The sequence below is a fragment of the Diadema antillarum genome, unplaced genomic scaffold (genome assembly GCF_040938485.1).
Source record: "Diadema antillarum isolate AM-2024a unplaced genomic scaffold, OU_Dant_1.0 seq00000014_RagTag, whole genome shotgun sequence".
In the NCBI taxonomy this organism is placed as follows: domain Eukaryota; kingdom Metazoa; phylum Echinodermata; class Echinoidea; order Diadematoida; family Diadematidae; genus Diadema; species Diadema antillarum.
Window position 1 is genome coordinate 900,746 of NW_027271134.1, and position 18,575 is coordinate 919,320.

The following is an 18,575-nucleotide window of genomic DNA, read 5'->3' on the forward strand; positions in this document are numbered from 1 at the left end:
CCTCTGTACACGCTTTCATTTTCCAGAACATTTTATATAACCCATTCATTCTCAGCTCTTTTGTAGACTCATCCGAATCACAGTACCCTTTCTATAACCCTTTAATTCTCAATACCTCTGTACATGCTTTCATTTTCCAGAACAATTTCTATAACCTCCAGAACAATTTCTATAACCCCGTCATTTTCAGATTTTTATAGCTCTATTTTCTTAACCCTTTAATTCTCTGTACCTCTATAGAGACTTTCATTTTCCAGAACAATTTCTATAACCCCTTCATTCTCAGATCTTTTAAAGATCAATTCAAATTACAGTACCATTTTCTTAACCCTTTAATTCTCAGTACCTCTATACACGCTTTCATTTCCCAGAACAATTTCTATAACCCCTTCATTCTCAGATCTTTTACAGATCAATTCAAATTACAGTACCATTTTCTTAACCCTTTAATTCTCAGTACCTCTGTACACGCTTTCATTTTCCAGAACATTTTATATAACCCATTCATTCCCAGCTCTTTTGTAGACTCATCCGAATCACAGTACCCTTTCTATAACCCTTTAATTCTCAGTACCTCTGTACATGCTTTCATTTTCCAGAACAATTTCTATAACCCCGTCATTCTCAGATTTTTATAGCTCCATTTTCTTAACCCTTTAATTCTCTGTACCTCTATAGACGCTTTCATTTTCCAGAACAATTTCTATAACCCCTTCATTCTCAGATCTTTTATAGATCAATTCAAATTACAGTACCATTTTCTTAACCCTTTAATTCTCAGTATCTCTGAACACACTTTCATTTCCCTGAACAATTTCTATAACCCCTCCATTCTCAGATCTTTTATAGATCAATTCAAATTACAGTACCATTTTCTTAACCCTTTAATTCTCAGTACCTCTGAACACACTTTCATTTCCCAGAACAATTTCTATAACCCCTTGATTCTCAGATCTTTTACAGATCAATTCAAATTACGGTACCATTTTCTTAACCCTTTATTTCTCAGTATCTGTGTACACCATTTCATTTCCCAGAACAATTTCTATAACCCATTCATTCCCAGCTCTTTTGTGGACTCATCCGAATCACAGTACCCTTTCTATAACCCTTTAATTCTCAGTACCTCTGAAAACGCTTTCATTTTGCAGAACAATTTCTATAACCCCTTCATTCTCAGATCTTTTATAGATCAATTCAAAATACAGTACCACTTTCATAACCCTTTAATTCTCAGTACCTCTGTACACGCTTTCATTTTCCAGAATATTTTATATAACCCATTCATTCCCAGCTTTTTGTAGACTCATCCGAATCACAGTACCCTTTCTATAACCCTTTAATTCTCAGTACCTCTGTACACGCTAATTTCCCAGAACAATTTCTATAACCCCTTCATTCTCAGATCTTTTACCGATCAATTCAAATTACAGTACCATTTTCTTAACCCTTTAATTCTCAGTACCTCTGTACACGCTTTCATTTTCCAGAACCTTTTATATAACCCATTCATTCTCAGCTCTTTTGTAGACTCATCCGAATCACAGTACCCTTTCTATAACCCTTTAATTCTCAATACCTCTGTACATGCTTTCATTTTCCAGAACAATTTCTATAACCTCCAGAACAATTTCTATAACCCCGTCATTCTCAGATTTTTATAGCTCTATTTTCTTAACCCTTTAATTCTCTGTACCTCTATAGAGACTTTCATTTTCCAGAACAATTTCTATAACCCCTTCATTCTCAGATCTTTTAAAGATCAATTCAAATTACAGTACCATTTTCTTAACCCTTTAATTCTCAGTACCTCTATACACGCTTTCATTTCCCAGAACAATTTCTATAACCCCTTCATTCTCAGATCTTTTACAGATCAATTCAAATTACAGTACCATTTTCTTAACCCTTTAATTCTCAGTACCTCTGTACACGCTTTCATTTTCCAGAACATTTTATATAACCCATTCATTCCCAGCTCTTTTGTAGACTCATCCGAATCACAGTACCCTTTCTATAACCCTTTAATTCTCAGTACCTCTGTACATGCTTTCATTTTCCAGAACAATTTCTATAACCCCGTCATTCTCAGATTTTTATAGCTCCATTTTCTTAACGAACAATTTCTATAACCCCTTCATTCTCAGATCTTTTATAGATCAATTCAAAATACAGTACCACTTTCATAACCCTTTAATTCTCAGTACCTCTGTACAACGCTTTCATTTTCCAGAATATTTTATATAACCCATTCATTCCCAGCTTTTTGTAGACTCATCCGAATCACAGTACCCTTTCTATACCCCTTTAATTCTCAGTACCTCTGTACAACGCTAATTTCCCAGAACAATTTCTATAACCCCTTCATTCTCAGATCTTTTACCGATCAATTCAAATTACAGTACCATTTTCTTAACCCTTTAATTCTCAGTACCTCTGTACACGCTTTCATTTTCCAGAACATTTTATATAACCCATTCATTCTCAGCTCTTTTGTAGACTCATCCGAATCACAGTACCCTTTCTATAACCCTTTAATTCTCAATACCTCTGTACATGCTTTCATTTTCCAGAACAATTTCTATAACCCCGTCATTCTCAGATTTTTATAGCTCCATTTTCTTAACCCTTTAATTCTCTGTACCTCTATAGACGCTTTCATTTTCCAGAACAATTTCTATAACCCCTTCATTCTCAGATCTTTTATAGATCAATTCAAATTACAGTACCACTTTCTTAACCCTTTAATTCTCAGTATCTCTGAACACACTTTCATTTCCCAGAACAATTTCTATAACCCCTTCATTCTCAGATCTTTTATAGATCAATTCAAATTACAGTACCATTTTCTTAACCCTTTAATTCTCAGTACCTCTGAACACACTTTCATTTCCCAGAACAATTTCTATAACCCCTTGATTCTCAGATCTTTTACAGATCAATTCAAATTACGGTACCATTTTCTTAACCCTTTATTTCTCAGTACCTGTGTACACCATTTCATTTCCCAGAACAATTTCTATAACCCATTCATTCCCAGCTCTTTTGTAGACTCATCCGAATCACAGTACCCTTTCTATAACCCTTTAATTCTTAGTACCTCTGAAAACGCTTTCATTTTGCAGAACAATTTCTATAACCCCTTCATTCTCAGATCTTTTATAGATCAATTCAAAATACAGTACCACTTTCATAACCCTTTAATTCTCAGTATCTCTGTACACGCTTTCATTTTCCAGAATATTTTATATAACCAATTCATTCCCAGCTTTTTGTAGACTCGTCCGAATCACAGTACCCTTTCTATAACCCTTTAATTCTCAGTACCTCTGTACACGCTAATTTCCCAGAACAATTTCTATAACCCCTTCATTCTCAGATCTTTTACCGATCAATTCAAATTACAGTACCATTTTCTTAACCCTTTAATTCTCAGTACCTCTGTACACGCTTTCATTTTCCAGAACATTTTATATAACCCATTCATTCTCAGCTCTTTTGTAGACTCATCCGAATCACAGTACCCTTTCTATAACCCTTTAATTCTCAGTACCTCTGTACATGCTTTCATTTTCCAGAACAATTTCTATAACCCCTTCATTCTCAGATCTTTTATAGATCAATTCAAATTACAGTACCATTTTCTTAACCCTTTAATTCTCAGTATCTCTGAACACACTTTCATTTCCCAGAACAATTTCTATAACCCCTTCATTCTCAGATCTTTTATAGATCAATTCAAATTACAGTACCATTTTCTTAACCCTTTAATTCTCAGTACCTCTGTACACGCTTTCATTTTCCAGAACATTTTATATAACCCATTCATTCCCAGCTCTTTTGTAGACTCATCCGAATCACAGTACCCTTTCTATAACCCTTTAATTCTCAGTACCTCTGTACATGCTTTCATTTTCCAGAACAATTTCTATAACCCCGTCATTCTCAGATTTTTATAGCTCTATTTTATTAACCCTTTAATTCTCAGTATCTCTGAACACACTTTCATTTCCCAGAACAATTTCTATAACCCCTCCATTCTCAGATCTTTTATAGATCAATTCAAATTACAGTACCATTTTCTTAACCCTTTAATTCTCAGTACCTCTGAACACACTTTCATTTCCCAGAACAATTTCTATAACCCCTTGATTCTCAGATCTTTTACAGATCAATTCAAATTACGGTACCATTTTCTTAACCCTTTATTTCTCAGTACCTGTGTACACCATTTCATTTCCCAGAACAATTTCTATAACCCATTCATTCCCAGCTCTTTTGTAGACTCATCCGAATCACAGTACCCTTTCTATAACCCTTTAATTCTTAGTACCTCTGAAAACGCTTTCATTTTGCAGAACAATTTCTATAACCCCTTCATTCTCAGATCTTTTATAGATCAATTCAAAATACAGTACCACTTTCATAACCCTTTAATTCTCAGTACCTCTGTACACGCTTTCATTTTCCAGAATATTTTATATAACCCATTCATTCCCAGCTTTTTGTAGACTCATCCGAATCACAGTACCCTTTCTATAACCCTTTAATTCTCAGTACCTCTGTACACGCTAATTTCCCAGAACAATTTCTATAACCCCTTCATTCTCAGATCTTTTACCGATCAATTCAAATTACAGTACCATTTTCTTAACCCTTTAATTCTCAGTACCTCTGTACACGCTTTCATTTTCCAGAACATTTTATATAACCCATTCATTCTCAGCTCTTTTGTAGACTCATCCGAATCACAGTACCCTTTCTATAACCCTTTAATTCTCAGTACCTCTGTACATGCTTTCATTTTCCAGAACAATTTCTATAACCCCGTCATTCTCAGATTTTTATAGCTCCATTTTCTTAACCCTTTAATTCTCAGTATCTCTGAACACACTTTCATTTCCCAGAACAATTTCTATAACCCCTCCATTCTCAGATCTTTTATAGATCAATTCAAATTACAGTACCATTTTCTTAACCCTTTAATTCTCAGTACCTCTGAACACACTTTCATTTCCCAGAACAATTTCTATAACCCCTTGATTCTCAGATCTTTTACAGATCAATTCAAATTACGGTACCATTTTCTTAACCCTTTATTTCTCAGTACCTGTGTACACCATTTCATTTCCCAGAACAATTTCTATAACCCATTCATTCCCAGCTCTTTTGTAGACTCATCCAAATCACAGTACCCTTTCTATAACCCTTTAATTCTTAGTACCTCTGAAAACGCTTTCATTTTGCAGAACAATTTCTATAACCCCTTCATTCTCAGATCTTTTATAGATCAATTCAAAATACAGTACCACTTTCATAACCCTTTAATTCTCAGTACCTCTGTACACGCTTTCATTTTCCAGAATATTTTATATAACCCATTCATTCCCAGCTTTTTGTAGACTCATCCGAATCACAGTACCCTTTCTATAACCCTTTAATTCTCAGTACCTCTGTACACGCTAATTTCCCAGAACAATTTCTATAACCCCTTCATTCTCAGATCTTTTACCGATCAATTCAAATTACAGTACCATTTTCTTAACCCTTTAATTCTCAGTACCTCTGTACACGCTTTCATTTTCCAGAACATTTTATATAACCCATTCATTCTCAGCTCTTTTGTAGACTCATCCGAATCACAGTACCCTTTCTATAACCCTTTAATTCTCAGTACCTCTGTACATGCTTTCATTTTCCAGAACAATTTCTATAACCTCCAGAACAATTTCTATAACCCCGTCATTCTCAGATTTTTATAGCTCTATTTTCTTAGCCCTTTAATTCTCTGTACCTCTATAGAGACTTTCATTTTCCAGAACAATTTCTATAACCCCTTCATTCTCAGATCTTTTATAGATCAATTCAAATTACAGTACCATTTTCTTAACCCTTTAATTCTCAGTACCTTTGTACACGCTTTCATTTTGCAGAACATTTTATATAACCCATTCATTCCCAGCTCTTGTTTAGATCAATTCAAATTACAATACCATTTTCTTAACCCTTTAATTCTCTGTACCTCGATAGAGACTTTCATTTTCCAGAACAATTTCTAGTTAGTCCTCCTTTCTCAGCTCTATTATAGATCCATTCAAATTACAGTACAATTTTCCTAACCCTTTATTTCTCAGTACCTCTGAACACACTTTCATTTCCCAGAACAATTTCTATAACCCCTTCATTCTCAGATCTTTTATAGATCAATTCAAATTACAGTACCATTTTCTTAACCCTTTAATTCTCAGTACCTCTGAACACACTTTCATTTCCCAGAACAATTTCTATAACCCCTTCATTCTCAGATCTTTTATAGATCAATTCAAATTACAGTACCATTTTCTTAACCCTTTATTTCTCAGTACCTCTGTACACGCTTTCATTTTGCAGAACATTTTATATAACCCATTCATTGCCAGCTCTTTTGTAGACTCATCCGAATCACAGTACGCTTTCTATAACCCTTTAATTTTCAGTACCTCTGTACACTCTTTTATTTTCCAGAACATTTTATATAAGCCATTCATTCCCAGCTCTTTTGTAGAGTCATCCAAATTACAGTGCCCTTTCTATAACCCTTTCATTCTCAGTACCTCTGTACACACTTTCATTTTCGAGAACAATTTCTAGTTAGTCCTCCTTTCTCAGCTCTATTATAGATCCATTCAAATTACAGTACAATTTTCTTAACCCTTTATTTCTCAGTACCTCTGAACATGCTTTCATTTCCCAGAACAATTTCTATAACCCCTTCATTCTCAGATCTTTTATAGATCAATTCAAATTACAGTACCATTTTCTTAACCCTTTAATTCTCAGTACCTCTGTACACGCTTTCATTTTCCAGAACATTTTATATAACCCATTCATTCCCAGCTCTTTTGTAGACTCATCCGAATCACAGTACCCTTTCTATAACCCTTTAATTCTCAGTACCTCTATAGACGCTTTCATTTTCCAGAACAGTTTCTATAACCCCTTCATTCTCAGATCTTTTATAGATCAATTCAAATTACAGTACCATTTTCTTAACCCTTTAATTCTCAGTATCTCAGTATCTCTGAACACACTTTCATTTCCCAGAACAATTTCTATAACCCCTTCATTCTCAGATCTTTTATAGATCAATTCAAATTACAGTACCATTTTCTTAACCCTTTATTTCTCAGTACCTCTGTACACGCTTTCATTTTGCAGAACATTTTATATAACCCATTCATTGCCAGCTCTTTTGTAGACTCATCCGAATCACAGTACGCTTTCTATAACCCTTTAATTTTCAGTACCTCTGTACACTCTTTTATTTTCCAGAACATTTTATATAAGCCATTCATTCCCAGCTCTTTTGTAGAGTCATCCAAATTAGTACCCTTTCTATAACCCTTTAATTCTTAGTACCTCTGAAAACGCTTTCATTTTGCAGAACAATTTCTATAACCCCTTCATTCTCAGATCTTTTATAGATCAATTCAAAATACAGTACCACTTTCATAACCCTTTAATTCTCAGTATCTCTGTACACGCTTTCATTTTCCAGAATATTTTATACAACCCATTCATTCCCAGCTTTTTGTAGACTCGTCCGAATCACAGTACCCTTTCTATAACCCTTTAATTCTCAGTACCTCTGTACACGCTAATTTCCCAGAACAATTTCTATAACCCCTTCATTCTCAGATCTTTTACCGATCAATTCAAATTACAGTACCATTTTCTTAACCCTTTAATTCTCAGTACCTCTGTACACGCTTTCATTTTCCAGAACATTTTATATAACCCATTCATTCTCAGCTCTTTTGTAGACTCATCCAAATTACAGTACCCTTTCTATAACCCTTTCATTCTCAGTACCTCTGTACACACTTTCATTTTGCAGAACAATTTCTAGTTACAAGTCGTCCTTTCTCAGATTTATTATAGATCCATTGAAATTACAGTACAATTTTCTTAACCCTTTAATTCTCTGTACCTCTATAGACGCTTTCATTTTCCAGAACAATTTCTATAACCCCTTCATTCTCAGATCTTTTATAGATCAATTCAAATTACAGTACCATTTTCTTAACCCTTTAATTCTCAGTATCTCTGAACACACTTTCATTTCCCAGAACAATTTCTATAACCCCTTCTTTCTCAGATCTTTTATAGATCAATTCAAATTACAGTACCATTTTCTTAACCCTTTAATTCTCAGTACCTCTGAACACACTTTCATTTCCCAGAACAATTTCTATAACCCCTTCATTCTCAGATCTTTTATAGATCAATTCAAATTACAGTACCATTTTCTTAACCCTTTATTTCTCAATACCTCTGAACACGCTTTCATTTCCCAGAACAATTTCTATAACCCCTTCATTCTCAGATCTTTTACAGATCAATTCAAATTACAGTACCATTTTTATGCCTCCGCCACGAAGTGTCGCCGGAGGCATTATGTTTTCGGGTCGTCCGTCCGTCCGTCCGTCCGTCCGTCCTTCCGTCCGTCCTTCCGTCCGTCCGTCCGTCCGTCCGTCCGTAATCAATTTTGTGGACAGCGTATCTAAAAAACTTTGAGAGGTATCCTAATGAAACTTGGCATGTATATGTATGAGTGGGTGAAGTTGTGCCTATCAACTTTTGGGTGCACACGCTCGAGGTCAAAGGTCAAAAGGTCATGGTCAAATGCTCAGAATTATACTATTTCCCCTATATCTCTGCAATGCCTGAAGGTATTTTCTTGAAACTTGGTGTATACATGAACTTTCAAATAAAGATTCCCCAGAGAGAGTTTTGGGTCATGAGGTCAAAGGTCAAGGGTCAAAGGTCAAGTGAAAATGTTAAAATTTCACTTTTTTCTCCATATCTCACAGATATTTCAAGGTATCTTCATGGAACTTAGTATATATACATGCACTGACTGGCAGTGATCAATTTAGGGGTCATGGGTCAAAGGTCATGGGTCAAAGGTCAAGGTCCACTCATCAAAATGCCATTATTTCCCTCTTATCTATGCAATGCCAGCAGGATTTTTTTCTTGAAACTTAGTGTATGCATTTATTACCCAATACAGATTCTCTGGGAAGTTTCTTGTCAAAAGTCAAAGGCCAAAAGGTCAAAGGTCAAGTGAAAGTGTTAAATTTCACTTCTGCTTTAAACTTATAAAAGGGTCAAAAGTTGGGTACAAATCCCCAGATACCTGCACTCTTATTAGACAGTATAGCCATTAATCCAAATAAACCTAGTTCAAGGAAAGCGAACATTCAATGCATGTGTGACAAACCTGTCATTTTAATATTTTGCCAGTTATGTGAAACTGTCATCACACATTGTCAAGACATTGTGCTTTAGACCTATTTGGAAAACCATGCATTATGGCGGAGGCATACCAGTCGCCATAGCGACATTTCTAGTCTATATTGTTTCCATGTAATTTGGACTTTCTTTTTGAGCAAGTGAAATTAATGTTCAGGCAAGTGTTTTGCAGCAAATTTGAAAATCTGCTTGCCCGACAGGGCAAGTGGTAAAGTAAAGCTACGGTGAATAGTTTTCTTTTGACAATAATTGCTTGGAAATGATTGTAATAATAGTCACTCTAAAAAAGTGCTCTGCCAAGTCAGAAGATCTTATTTTTGAGGGTGATGAATTTCATTATTTTTCATATGATTCTCTATACTTTGATGTCAACCCTAAAATTCTACCTAGGGCAGTCAATCTTCTTGTGGGAGACTGAAGATGCTGAAGAAACTGCCATGAAGAAAACACAAGGAAATGCTGTGAGAAAGAGACTAGGTGCTGGTGGAACCAAGAAACTCCCAAAGACTCCACAGAGGTTTACATCCACCAGGATCCTAGCTTCATCAGTTAGCCGTGATATACATGAAGATAGTATGTGCCCTTTGTCTTTTTATGCCTCCGGCACGAAGTGGTGCCGGAGGCATCATATTTTCGGGTTGTCCGTCCGTAATGAATTTTGTGGACAGCATAACTAAAAAACCTTTTGAGGTATCCTAATGAAACTTGGCGTGTATGTGTATTAGGGGGTGAAGTTGTGCCTATCAACTTTTGGGTGCACATGCTGAAGGTCAAAGGTCAAAAGGTCAAGGTCAAATACGTAAAATTTCACTATTTCCACCATATCTATGCAATGCCTGAAGATATTTTCTTAAAACTTAGTGTATACATGTATTACCCAATTAAGATTCTCTGATGAAAGTTTGGGGTCATGAGGTCAAAGGTCAATAGGTCAAGTAACAATATTTAAACTTCACTTTTTCTCCGTAACTTGGAAATTGTTCAAGGTATCTTCATGGAACATAGTATATTTATATATGTACTGACTGGCAGTGATTATCTAGAGAATTTAGGGTTCATGGGGTCAAAGGTCAGGGGTCAAAGGTCAAGGGCAACACTTCAACATTTTACTATTTCCCTCATAATTATGCACTGCCAGCAGGATTTTTTTTTTAATACTTGGTGTATGCATGTATATTTAAACCTAATAGAGATTCTCTGGAAACTTTTTTTTTCTTTCTTTTTTTTTGCCTCAAAGGTCAAAAGGTCAAAGATCAAGGGAAAGTGCTGAACTAACTTTTTCCTCCATATCTCAGAAGTGGCTCAAGTTATCTTGAAACTTTCTACATATTTATGCATGTTCTGCCCGACAGTGATTATCCTATGAATTTTAGGGTCAAAGGCCAGATGAAAATGGTAACAATGTACTTTTCAATACAGAAGCACTTTCTCTCCATACCTTGAAAATTACTCAATGCATAATCTTACGAATGGGCAAAGTCAAGTTAAAGTCCTTAAATCCCCAAATACATGCTCTCCTATTCATCCAATTAAACCTAGGTCAAGGAAGGTGAACATTCAACACAATTTGTGACAAACTTGTCATTTTAGTATTTTGCCAATTTTGTGAAAATGTAATCTCACATTGTCCACATGTACTATAGACCTATTAGGAGAATCATGCATTATGGCGGAGGCATACCAGTCGCCTTAGCGACATTTCTAGTTGGATCATGGAAAGATTAGCCTTTGTTGGGTGTGTTGCTTCTTGTAGAAATAATGGAACATTACATGTCACAGTGAAGTAAAACTAATCATAATGGGACAATACCAAGGAACATATATTTTTCGACAGATGACAGGCAATTACCTTAATAACTTCATTTCATTAAAAAAAAAATAATGATGGTGGTACTAATTATGATAATTGTCATAAAAATTACAGTAATGATAATCCATCCATCCATAATCAGTTTCTTGGACAGCAAAACTTGAGAACCATGAGATCTCTGAATCATATTTGGCATTAAACTTTTGGCGCAGGCAGGTCATAGGTCGAGGCCACATACTAAAACAGGGCTGCACACTAACCCATTTTCTCTAATGGTCCGACCTGTCAGTTGAACCATAAGGTACCCAGTTTTTCCTTCTTTTACTGGTCAATTCCTGAAAAAATTACTGGTCCAACAATGATTTTCAACCGGTCAGGAACCATCGGACCAGTGCCACTGTGCAGCATTGGCTAAGATATCACAATTTTCCCTTTATCTCTGCAATGCTTTAATGTGTCATCATGAAACTCAGTGTGTACATGTATTGCCAAATCAAGATTCTCTAAGGAAAGTTTAAGAAAGGTCAAAGGTCAGGTAAAAATGCTAAAATTTCACTTTTTTCCTCCATATATTGGAAATGGCTGAATGTACCGTCATGAAACTTAGTACATATGTCTACATGTATAATATTACATTGAAATTGATTCTCTTTAGAAGTTTTTGGTCACGAGGTCAAGGTCAAGGATGAGAGGTCAGGTTGGAATGCTACGATTATACTTTTTATGCTGAAATTGCACTGTTTTCTCCATACCCAGGAAATGACTGAATGCATTTTACACTTACACTGTAGCGTATTAATAGACTTTGGATGCATTCCTGCACAGTGATAATATAGGGAAAGTTTTTAGATGTGAGATCAACTGTTGGGGGAATATGCTAAAATTTCACTTGTTCAATATTTTGAAAGTGGCTATGCATGAAGGATAATGTAATGTTGTTATTAAAGGGATTATTCTTCAGAGTTGTGATGTCTGTGGTGTTCCTGAACATATGAACTCCTAGAATTAAGAGAAAACCAAGAAATGCCCAGGTTCTCTTAAAAAAATAATATACCAGAGATATGCAAAGCTGTGCAGTGGCCACTCTTTTTCATTGCCTCTTTTTTGTTGACAGAACCTGCAGCAAAATCTCCTGTTCGCTATATAACTGAGGGACTTATCAGGAAGGCAACTGGCAAGGAGAGCCTCAATGATGTCCTCTCTTTGCACCTGTCAGTCAGAAAGGAGGATGGGAAGAAAATCAGAGTAAGAAAACTCATTAAATGGCAATGAACTACAGAACAGAGACTTTTACTCCTGTATGTTTTGTACTGGTAAAGAAAAAGAATTATCAATTACCATTTGAATCCATATTTCTTCCATAAAAAAAGGGGGAACATGAATCAGTGTAAATTATTAGATGATATTATAAAGTGATAGGCACAATTCAGTGATAGCATTAGCAGAAGTTGTTCAGTTTGATGATGACGATGTTGATGATGATGATGAAATGTTTGTATAGCGCCATTTATCTGTAGAAACATTCAAAGGCACCCAGCTCCCACAATGTGTCACACATCATTCACAAAGTTGCTGAAAAAGATAAGTCTTCAGTTCAAATTTGAAAGTATTGAGGCTGTTGCGATTCTGAAGGGGGACTGGTAGAGTGTTCCACAGACGTGGCGCAACAGAAGAGAAGGCTCTATCCCCATACATTTTTAGGCGGGTAGTGGGAATATGGAGAGTCAGTCCAGTACAAAGTAGTCCTGGTCATCGCTGATGTACACTGATAAGCAAAGTAGTGAGGGGACGAGTTATGGAGAGCCTTATAAGCCTTATAATTTGCTATAATTTGCAACTTCTGCTAATGCTATCACTGAATTGTGCCTATCACTTTATAATATCATCTAATAATTTACACAATTCATGTTCCCCCCTTTTTTATGGAAGAAATATGGATTCAAATGGTAATTCATAATCCTTTTTCTTTACCAGTAGCATTATTTCATCACAAATTAAGAATAATAATTATCTTTAAGTATTAAAGGGGCCCTGAAATCCACAAATTTGAGCTCTGAGAGGGCTAAGATGTGTTTATTCTTTGATATTCTTTTACCAGTTGTTTGTGGAAAGCACCTGTGTGAGAGAGAAACCACTTTTGCCACCCTGATATTGCACATTTTGAAGTTCCTAAGCCCCGCCCCTAAAAAAAGTCAACTTTCGACAAACGCAAGTCACGTGACCACATACGTCATCTCAAGAATGAAGCTTTCGTAGCAGATGACAGCTGACAACATTTAGCCAATGTTCGAAGCACTCGTACCGCGTATACCCGGCCTAAAGGTGCGATCACACATCGCCGGTTTAGATGGCGGTTCTCAAACCGCCGTGAACTGTGTCCCAATGATGGCGGAAAGCGCTTTGACTACGTTCTCAACACGTTTTGAACACGGAGCAAATGCGGATTGACGCGGTGGTAACACGTATCGTCCCGGAAGGTGGAGGAGTCCATGCCAAGCCCATGTAGTTGGATGCAATCAGAGCCCTTTCAATTGTCCTCAATGGGTTTCAACAAGGAGCATTTTGCTTTGTTAGGTAAACACAATTTTAAAGAAATTATGAAACGTTGTAATCCCCTGTGTTTTACAGATTGATATAAGTGATGTAACAAGCGATTATCTTCAAGTTTCAACGTGACTTTTCTCTTTCTCTTTTAATTTTTAAAATATCCGTATTAACTGTCATTAAAAAGACATACATATCAAAGCAGAATCCAAAATAGTTTCCAAAGTTTCCTGTTCATTTGTAGGTTTATTTATCAAACGATGTACAAGTACTTGCTTGTTTCAACATCTCTCTTTTTTTAATTCTTTCTTAATTAAGTTTTCACATAATCATTTCGCGTGTTGAATTTAAGATCTTGTTGCTTGTTATCCATGTTTTCACAAAATTGCTCCTTCTTATCTTTCACAGCTTCTTGTGAAATATGAGCCTAGGAGAGTTCCTAAATCGTAAGGGGAATCTGTATGTGATACCCTCGATCCATTACGACAAACTACTATCATAATGGCAAACGTGGTTTATGCCGCCCCAGAACTGTGGAACAGCATCCCAAGTAATAGAACATGCAAGTTCCATCAATATGTCCAAAATGTTTTTAAATACTTAACTATTAAAATAGTAACATAGTGATTGTAGATGATGATTTATGCAGCATGTTACTGTTTCTGAAATTACCTTTTCCTGTTTATCTTTTTGTTCCCCCTCTAAAGCGCATAGAGACCTTGCCAGAGGTATTATGCGCTATATAAGAACAGTAATGATGATAATATAATAATAATGTCTTTAACAACAGTCAATAAAAAAGACATATTATGTACATTATACATTATCAAAGAAACATATAGTATTATGTGCATAGTTTCCTCTTTACTTACAGGTTCATGTAACATAATAATAGTGTTTTTTCAAGTTTCAACATTGCTTTTCCCTCTACTCTCTTAAGTTTCAACATATCTGTATCAACATGCAGTCTTACAAAAATGGCATACATAATCACGAAAGCAGAACCCAACATATTTACGGTTAAAGTCTTCTGTGTGTAACACGTTGCTGGCCATCTTAAAAGCTGTTAAGCTTTGATAAAATTATGAACTTACCTTTTAATGTAAATGATGTACTATTCAACATACCTAACAACTTTTTGAACATTAAACTTTATTTGTTACTGATATGTGTTAAAGAAGTAAGGAAACTGTAGCATTCAATATATTTGCCCGATCTTGCATTATGGGTTCATCTTTGCTTTTATCTCCATTTTTTATTGCTCTGCCATGAAGTGTCGCCGGAGCCATTATTCTCTTTTAAGTTCATTGTTTCTTTTCGCTTGAAAATTATGGCGGTGTTAACACAGTATTATCACGGATCTTGCGGTGCAAATACGGAGGATGCCGTTCTTAACACGATGAACGGCGATGTGAACACGGTCCATTTCAAACCGCCATGACCGCCATGAAAAATTAAACATGTTTAATTTTTCTGGTGGTTCCCCGCGGTTCTCGGGGTTCATGGCGGATGGGTGACGGATGACCACGGTATGTGTACGGTGTTAACACGGTCTTCGGCGGAGCACGGCGATGTGTGATTGCACCTTTACCCGTACACGTACCCCGCTGTTGTCGTGTGTTGATTGCTCACAAGACGTTGGGTTGTCAAACATTTGATTTGAAGAAAAATATTGTTTAAGATCTTAGCTGCACCTTGTAAACCATGCCTAGACAATGCATCGTTGCAGGGTGTAGTAACACGGCAAAGGATGGGGTGAGTCTTCACTCCTTTCCCATAAGATCCAAATGTACGGAAAATTTAGACAGCAAGAGTAAAGCTGACGAGGGCCGACTGAGATGGGCCCAGCAGCTCAAGGTTGGTATAATAATGCAGCGCCCATTTCCTTCGAAGTGGGGCTGCATACCCAGATTGTTATCAAACGAACGCATCAGAAGGCTGAATCCTGATGCTGCGCCTCAGCCGCTCAGACTAATTGATAAATCCCCAAATTCCACAGTAAGATGGAATAGTTTCTTAAGATTCTATTCCTGTCACGTGTAGCTTGCATTTTATGTGGTGACTGACTATTAAGCGGTGTTTGGTACTGGCCTTGTGAGTAAATTCCAGGTTTCTGTAGCTGTTTTGTGTGCAAAAATCTGTGCCTCTACAATTATGTAGCTATTGGTAATTTGAAAGAAAAAAAAAATCATAGATTTGTCATACAATTTACATCGAAACAAAGCTTGGGATTTTCTCTACAACTATGTTCATTACATGTCCAGGGTAACTAACACTAATAGGCCTATAAAAAAAAAAAGTTACATAGGTTTGAAAAACAGAATATCTTTCATAAAGCATGACTACGTTGCAGTCTCAGATTAATGTGGCACACAGGGGTTTTGCACCATGGCATACCGACAAAGAGTTGATAGGAGAAATGCATGTATGTAAATCAATGAAAATAGATGAAGTAAAAAACAAAATTATGATACTAGTATCAATACAGTAGACGTTACTTGTAACAATGAATTAAGACTTTGCTCTGAAATTGGAATGATCAGATTTTGTCTCTTGTGCTGACATAGATACCGTAATCATAAAAAATACTGTATTACAATTGCTGAACAAACAAAAATCCACATACAGATCTACGCGTATTTTGCTGTAATATTTTCAGGTCTGATTAAATATTCTGCTCATGTGAATGCGCAGAAATTTCTCATTTAATCTTTATGATCAGATAAAGAGTGGGGATAATTAATGAAATGAAATATTATCATTCATCAGCTTGAACCTGGTGCAGTGCAGGCCTTAGGCGCTGTTGTTCATACATCATCATTGGGAAACCGCCAGGGCTGAGCTTTTATAGTGGGAGCCCGATCACTGCATAGTTCCCCACAATAATTTGTCCACAATAAATATGATTTTTTTTTTCATAGTCCATTACCATAATTCAACATCATGCTTATGCAAATATGATTGCTGAAAGTTCCAAGAACTTATTTCTATTATTTTTTAAGCGAAGCAAATCTCAATTCTGCTCATGCAGTTCGAGTTCCTAGCTCAGCTCATGAAAAAAATGATAAATGCCGAGGCTAAGCCTCATTACATATTATAGCTACGGCCAAGGCGCGGTCAAAGTGCTGCGCGGCTAGGCTCGGCTGGCAGTGACAGTAGCAAACGCTCACTCCCCGGGCCGATCGGGGTAATAATAGGCCTACTACTAGTAGTAGCCGCGAAAGTATGTGTAATGGGCAAATTGGTAGGTAGGGAACTGCAGTTTTGCTACAAAAACCAATAGAAATTCAGTTAAATGAAAACCAACAGTCTGGTTTACCAATCTCTGTTACCAAGCCGCCTTTCAATGTCATCAAACCGAGCGACAGCTATCTTCACCATGGACTAGGCAAAACTGCAGGAATTTTGTCACAAACATCTGCATGTTCAGAATCTGAACTTGAAAAGTCACCCTCTCTTCCATGCTACTATCCGATGAATCGCTCATGTTTGGGAAAGGGTTATTCAAAGAAAAATAGTTGTCTTATCCACTGTAGATGAACAACAAAAGCTAATAGATCTGAATACAACATCGTGCAAATAGAGCTGAGTAGCGTCTGCTCGAACTCGCATCATTCTTGAGATGGCGTCGTCAGGACGTACGCGCGCCGTTCCGTGTTTTGACAGAATTTCAAGGGGTGTTCCCAGAGCTATAGCTTCTCTCAAAATAGCACTTTCATGCATCAGAATCATCAAAAAGTAGTCGTAAATGCGAAATCAGCACATAACATTACATAAAATTGGCCTAAACATGAAAATTAGGCTAATTGGGCTTCAGGGCCCCTTTAAGGTTATTTCTGTAAGAAAACATGCTGAAAAAAGCAAGTTGTAGGCATTGCAATCCAATTGCACAAGCTGATTTAGATGTAATATTATAATTGCTCGGGCAAAGTGAGTCAAAAGTTGCAAAAAAAAAAGAAGAAATAATGAAATAAATTTCAGTAACTGTACATCCAGAAATGGATTTGTATTACAATAAGCTTTCAAGTTACATAAAATGAGACCCAATTCAGTCACCCTTTTAAGAATGAGTTTAAAGCCCAAACAAAGTTCTGGTACGACTGCAAAAGTTGTCAAATTTCGCTCCCAAATGTGAACGTATGCTTAGGAAATGTGCAGGATAACGATGTTATAACAAGATATTCGATGGGTAACGACGAAAATGCGAAATATTAATCAAAAAGGTTCAGTCAACCCTACTTACCCGAACGGGGTCAGGCTAAACTCGGACTCGAGGATAGCTCGGTTTCGCTTTGATGACGGCGGGATGAGTTGTAATGGTTGTCCCTCTGTGTACAGTGTTGTCCTATGGGAGCGCCCTGTATAAACTAGCGCTTCGTGTTCTGGCTACTCGCAGTAATGGTCCGAGTTGTTACAACGCGCGCATCAAAAACCTCTTTTGCGCGCATGTAAAATTAGTGTGCGCCTATCAAGCACCTCTGAAACAATCAAAGGCGCTTGATAAACAACAACAAAAACTCCAAAGACCGCGCGTCTCAGCAACTGAGGATCGCGCGCTGTCATTTTTGTTTTGTTTGTACAGGATTACATTGTACGTTAGCACGCACTTTCCTGTCCATTCAGTTACTAGTAGGCCTCATTTGGTATTATGCAGTGGCCAGTAGAATGTGGCGATCACGAACTGCGTGTGAATTGTCTGAAGTAGGGTCGAATTTTTCCCGAGACCGAGTTAGTCTGGAGCCTTCTGGAATAAAAGTCGGTTTTCCTACTATTATTATTTTTCTCAAAATACTCCAAACCGACTCATCATTCGGGCAAACCGCGTCAGCCAGGTAAGTTTCTTAGTGGACTCTTTCGATATATTGCAAGCAAAAATGAAATGGTGCTAGACGGGTTCTCAAGCACTTACCGAAACTTAGTTTTCACT

At 36.6% G+C, this 18,575-nt stretch overlaps 1 protein-coding gene across 1 annotated transcript in view; it reads left to right on the top strand.

Moving 5' to 3' along the window:
- Nucleotides 1–18,575, top strand: part of LOC139725050 (centriolin-like) — a 109,170-nt gene that overhangs the window by 66,526 nt on the left and 24,069 nt on the right. Inside the window, exons 2-3 of the mRNA XM_071636138.1 lie at nucleotides 9,685–9,867; nucleotides 12,219–12,349. Coding sequence (XP_071492239.1) covers nucleotides 9,732–9,867; nucleotides 12,219–12,349 — 267 coding nt within the window. The 5' untranslated portion in view covers nucleotides 9,685–9,731. The remainder of the gene's footprint in view (nucleotides 1–9,684; nucleotides 9,868–12,218; nucleotides 12,350–18,575) is intronic.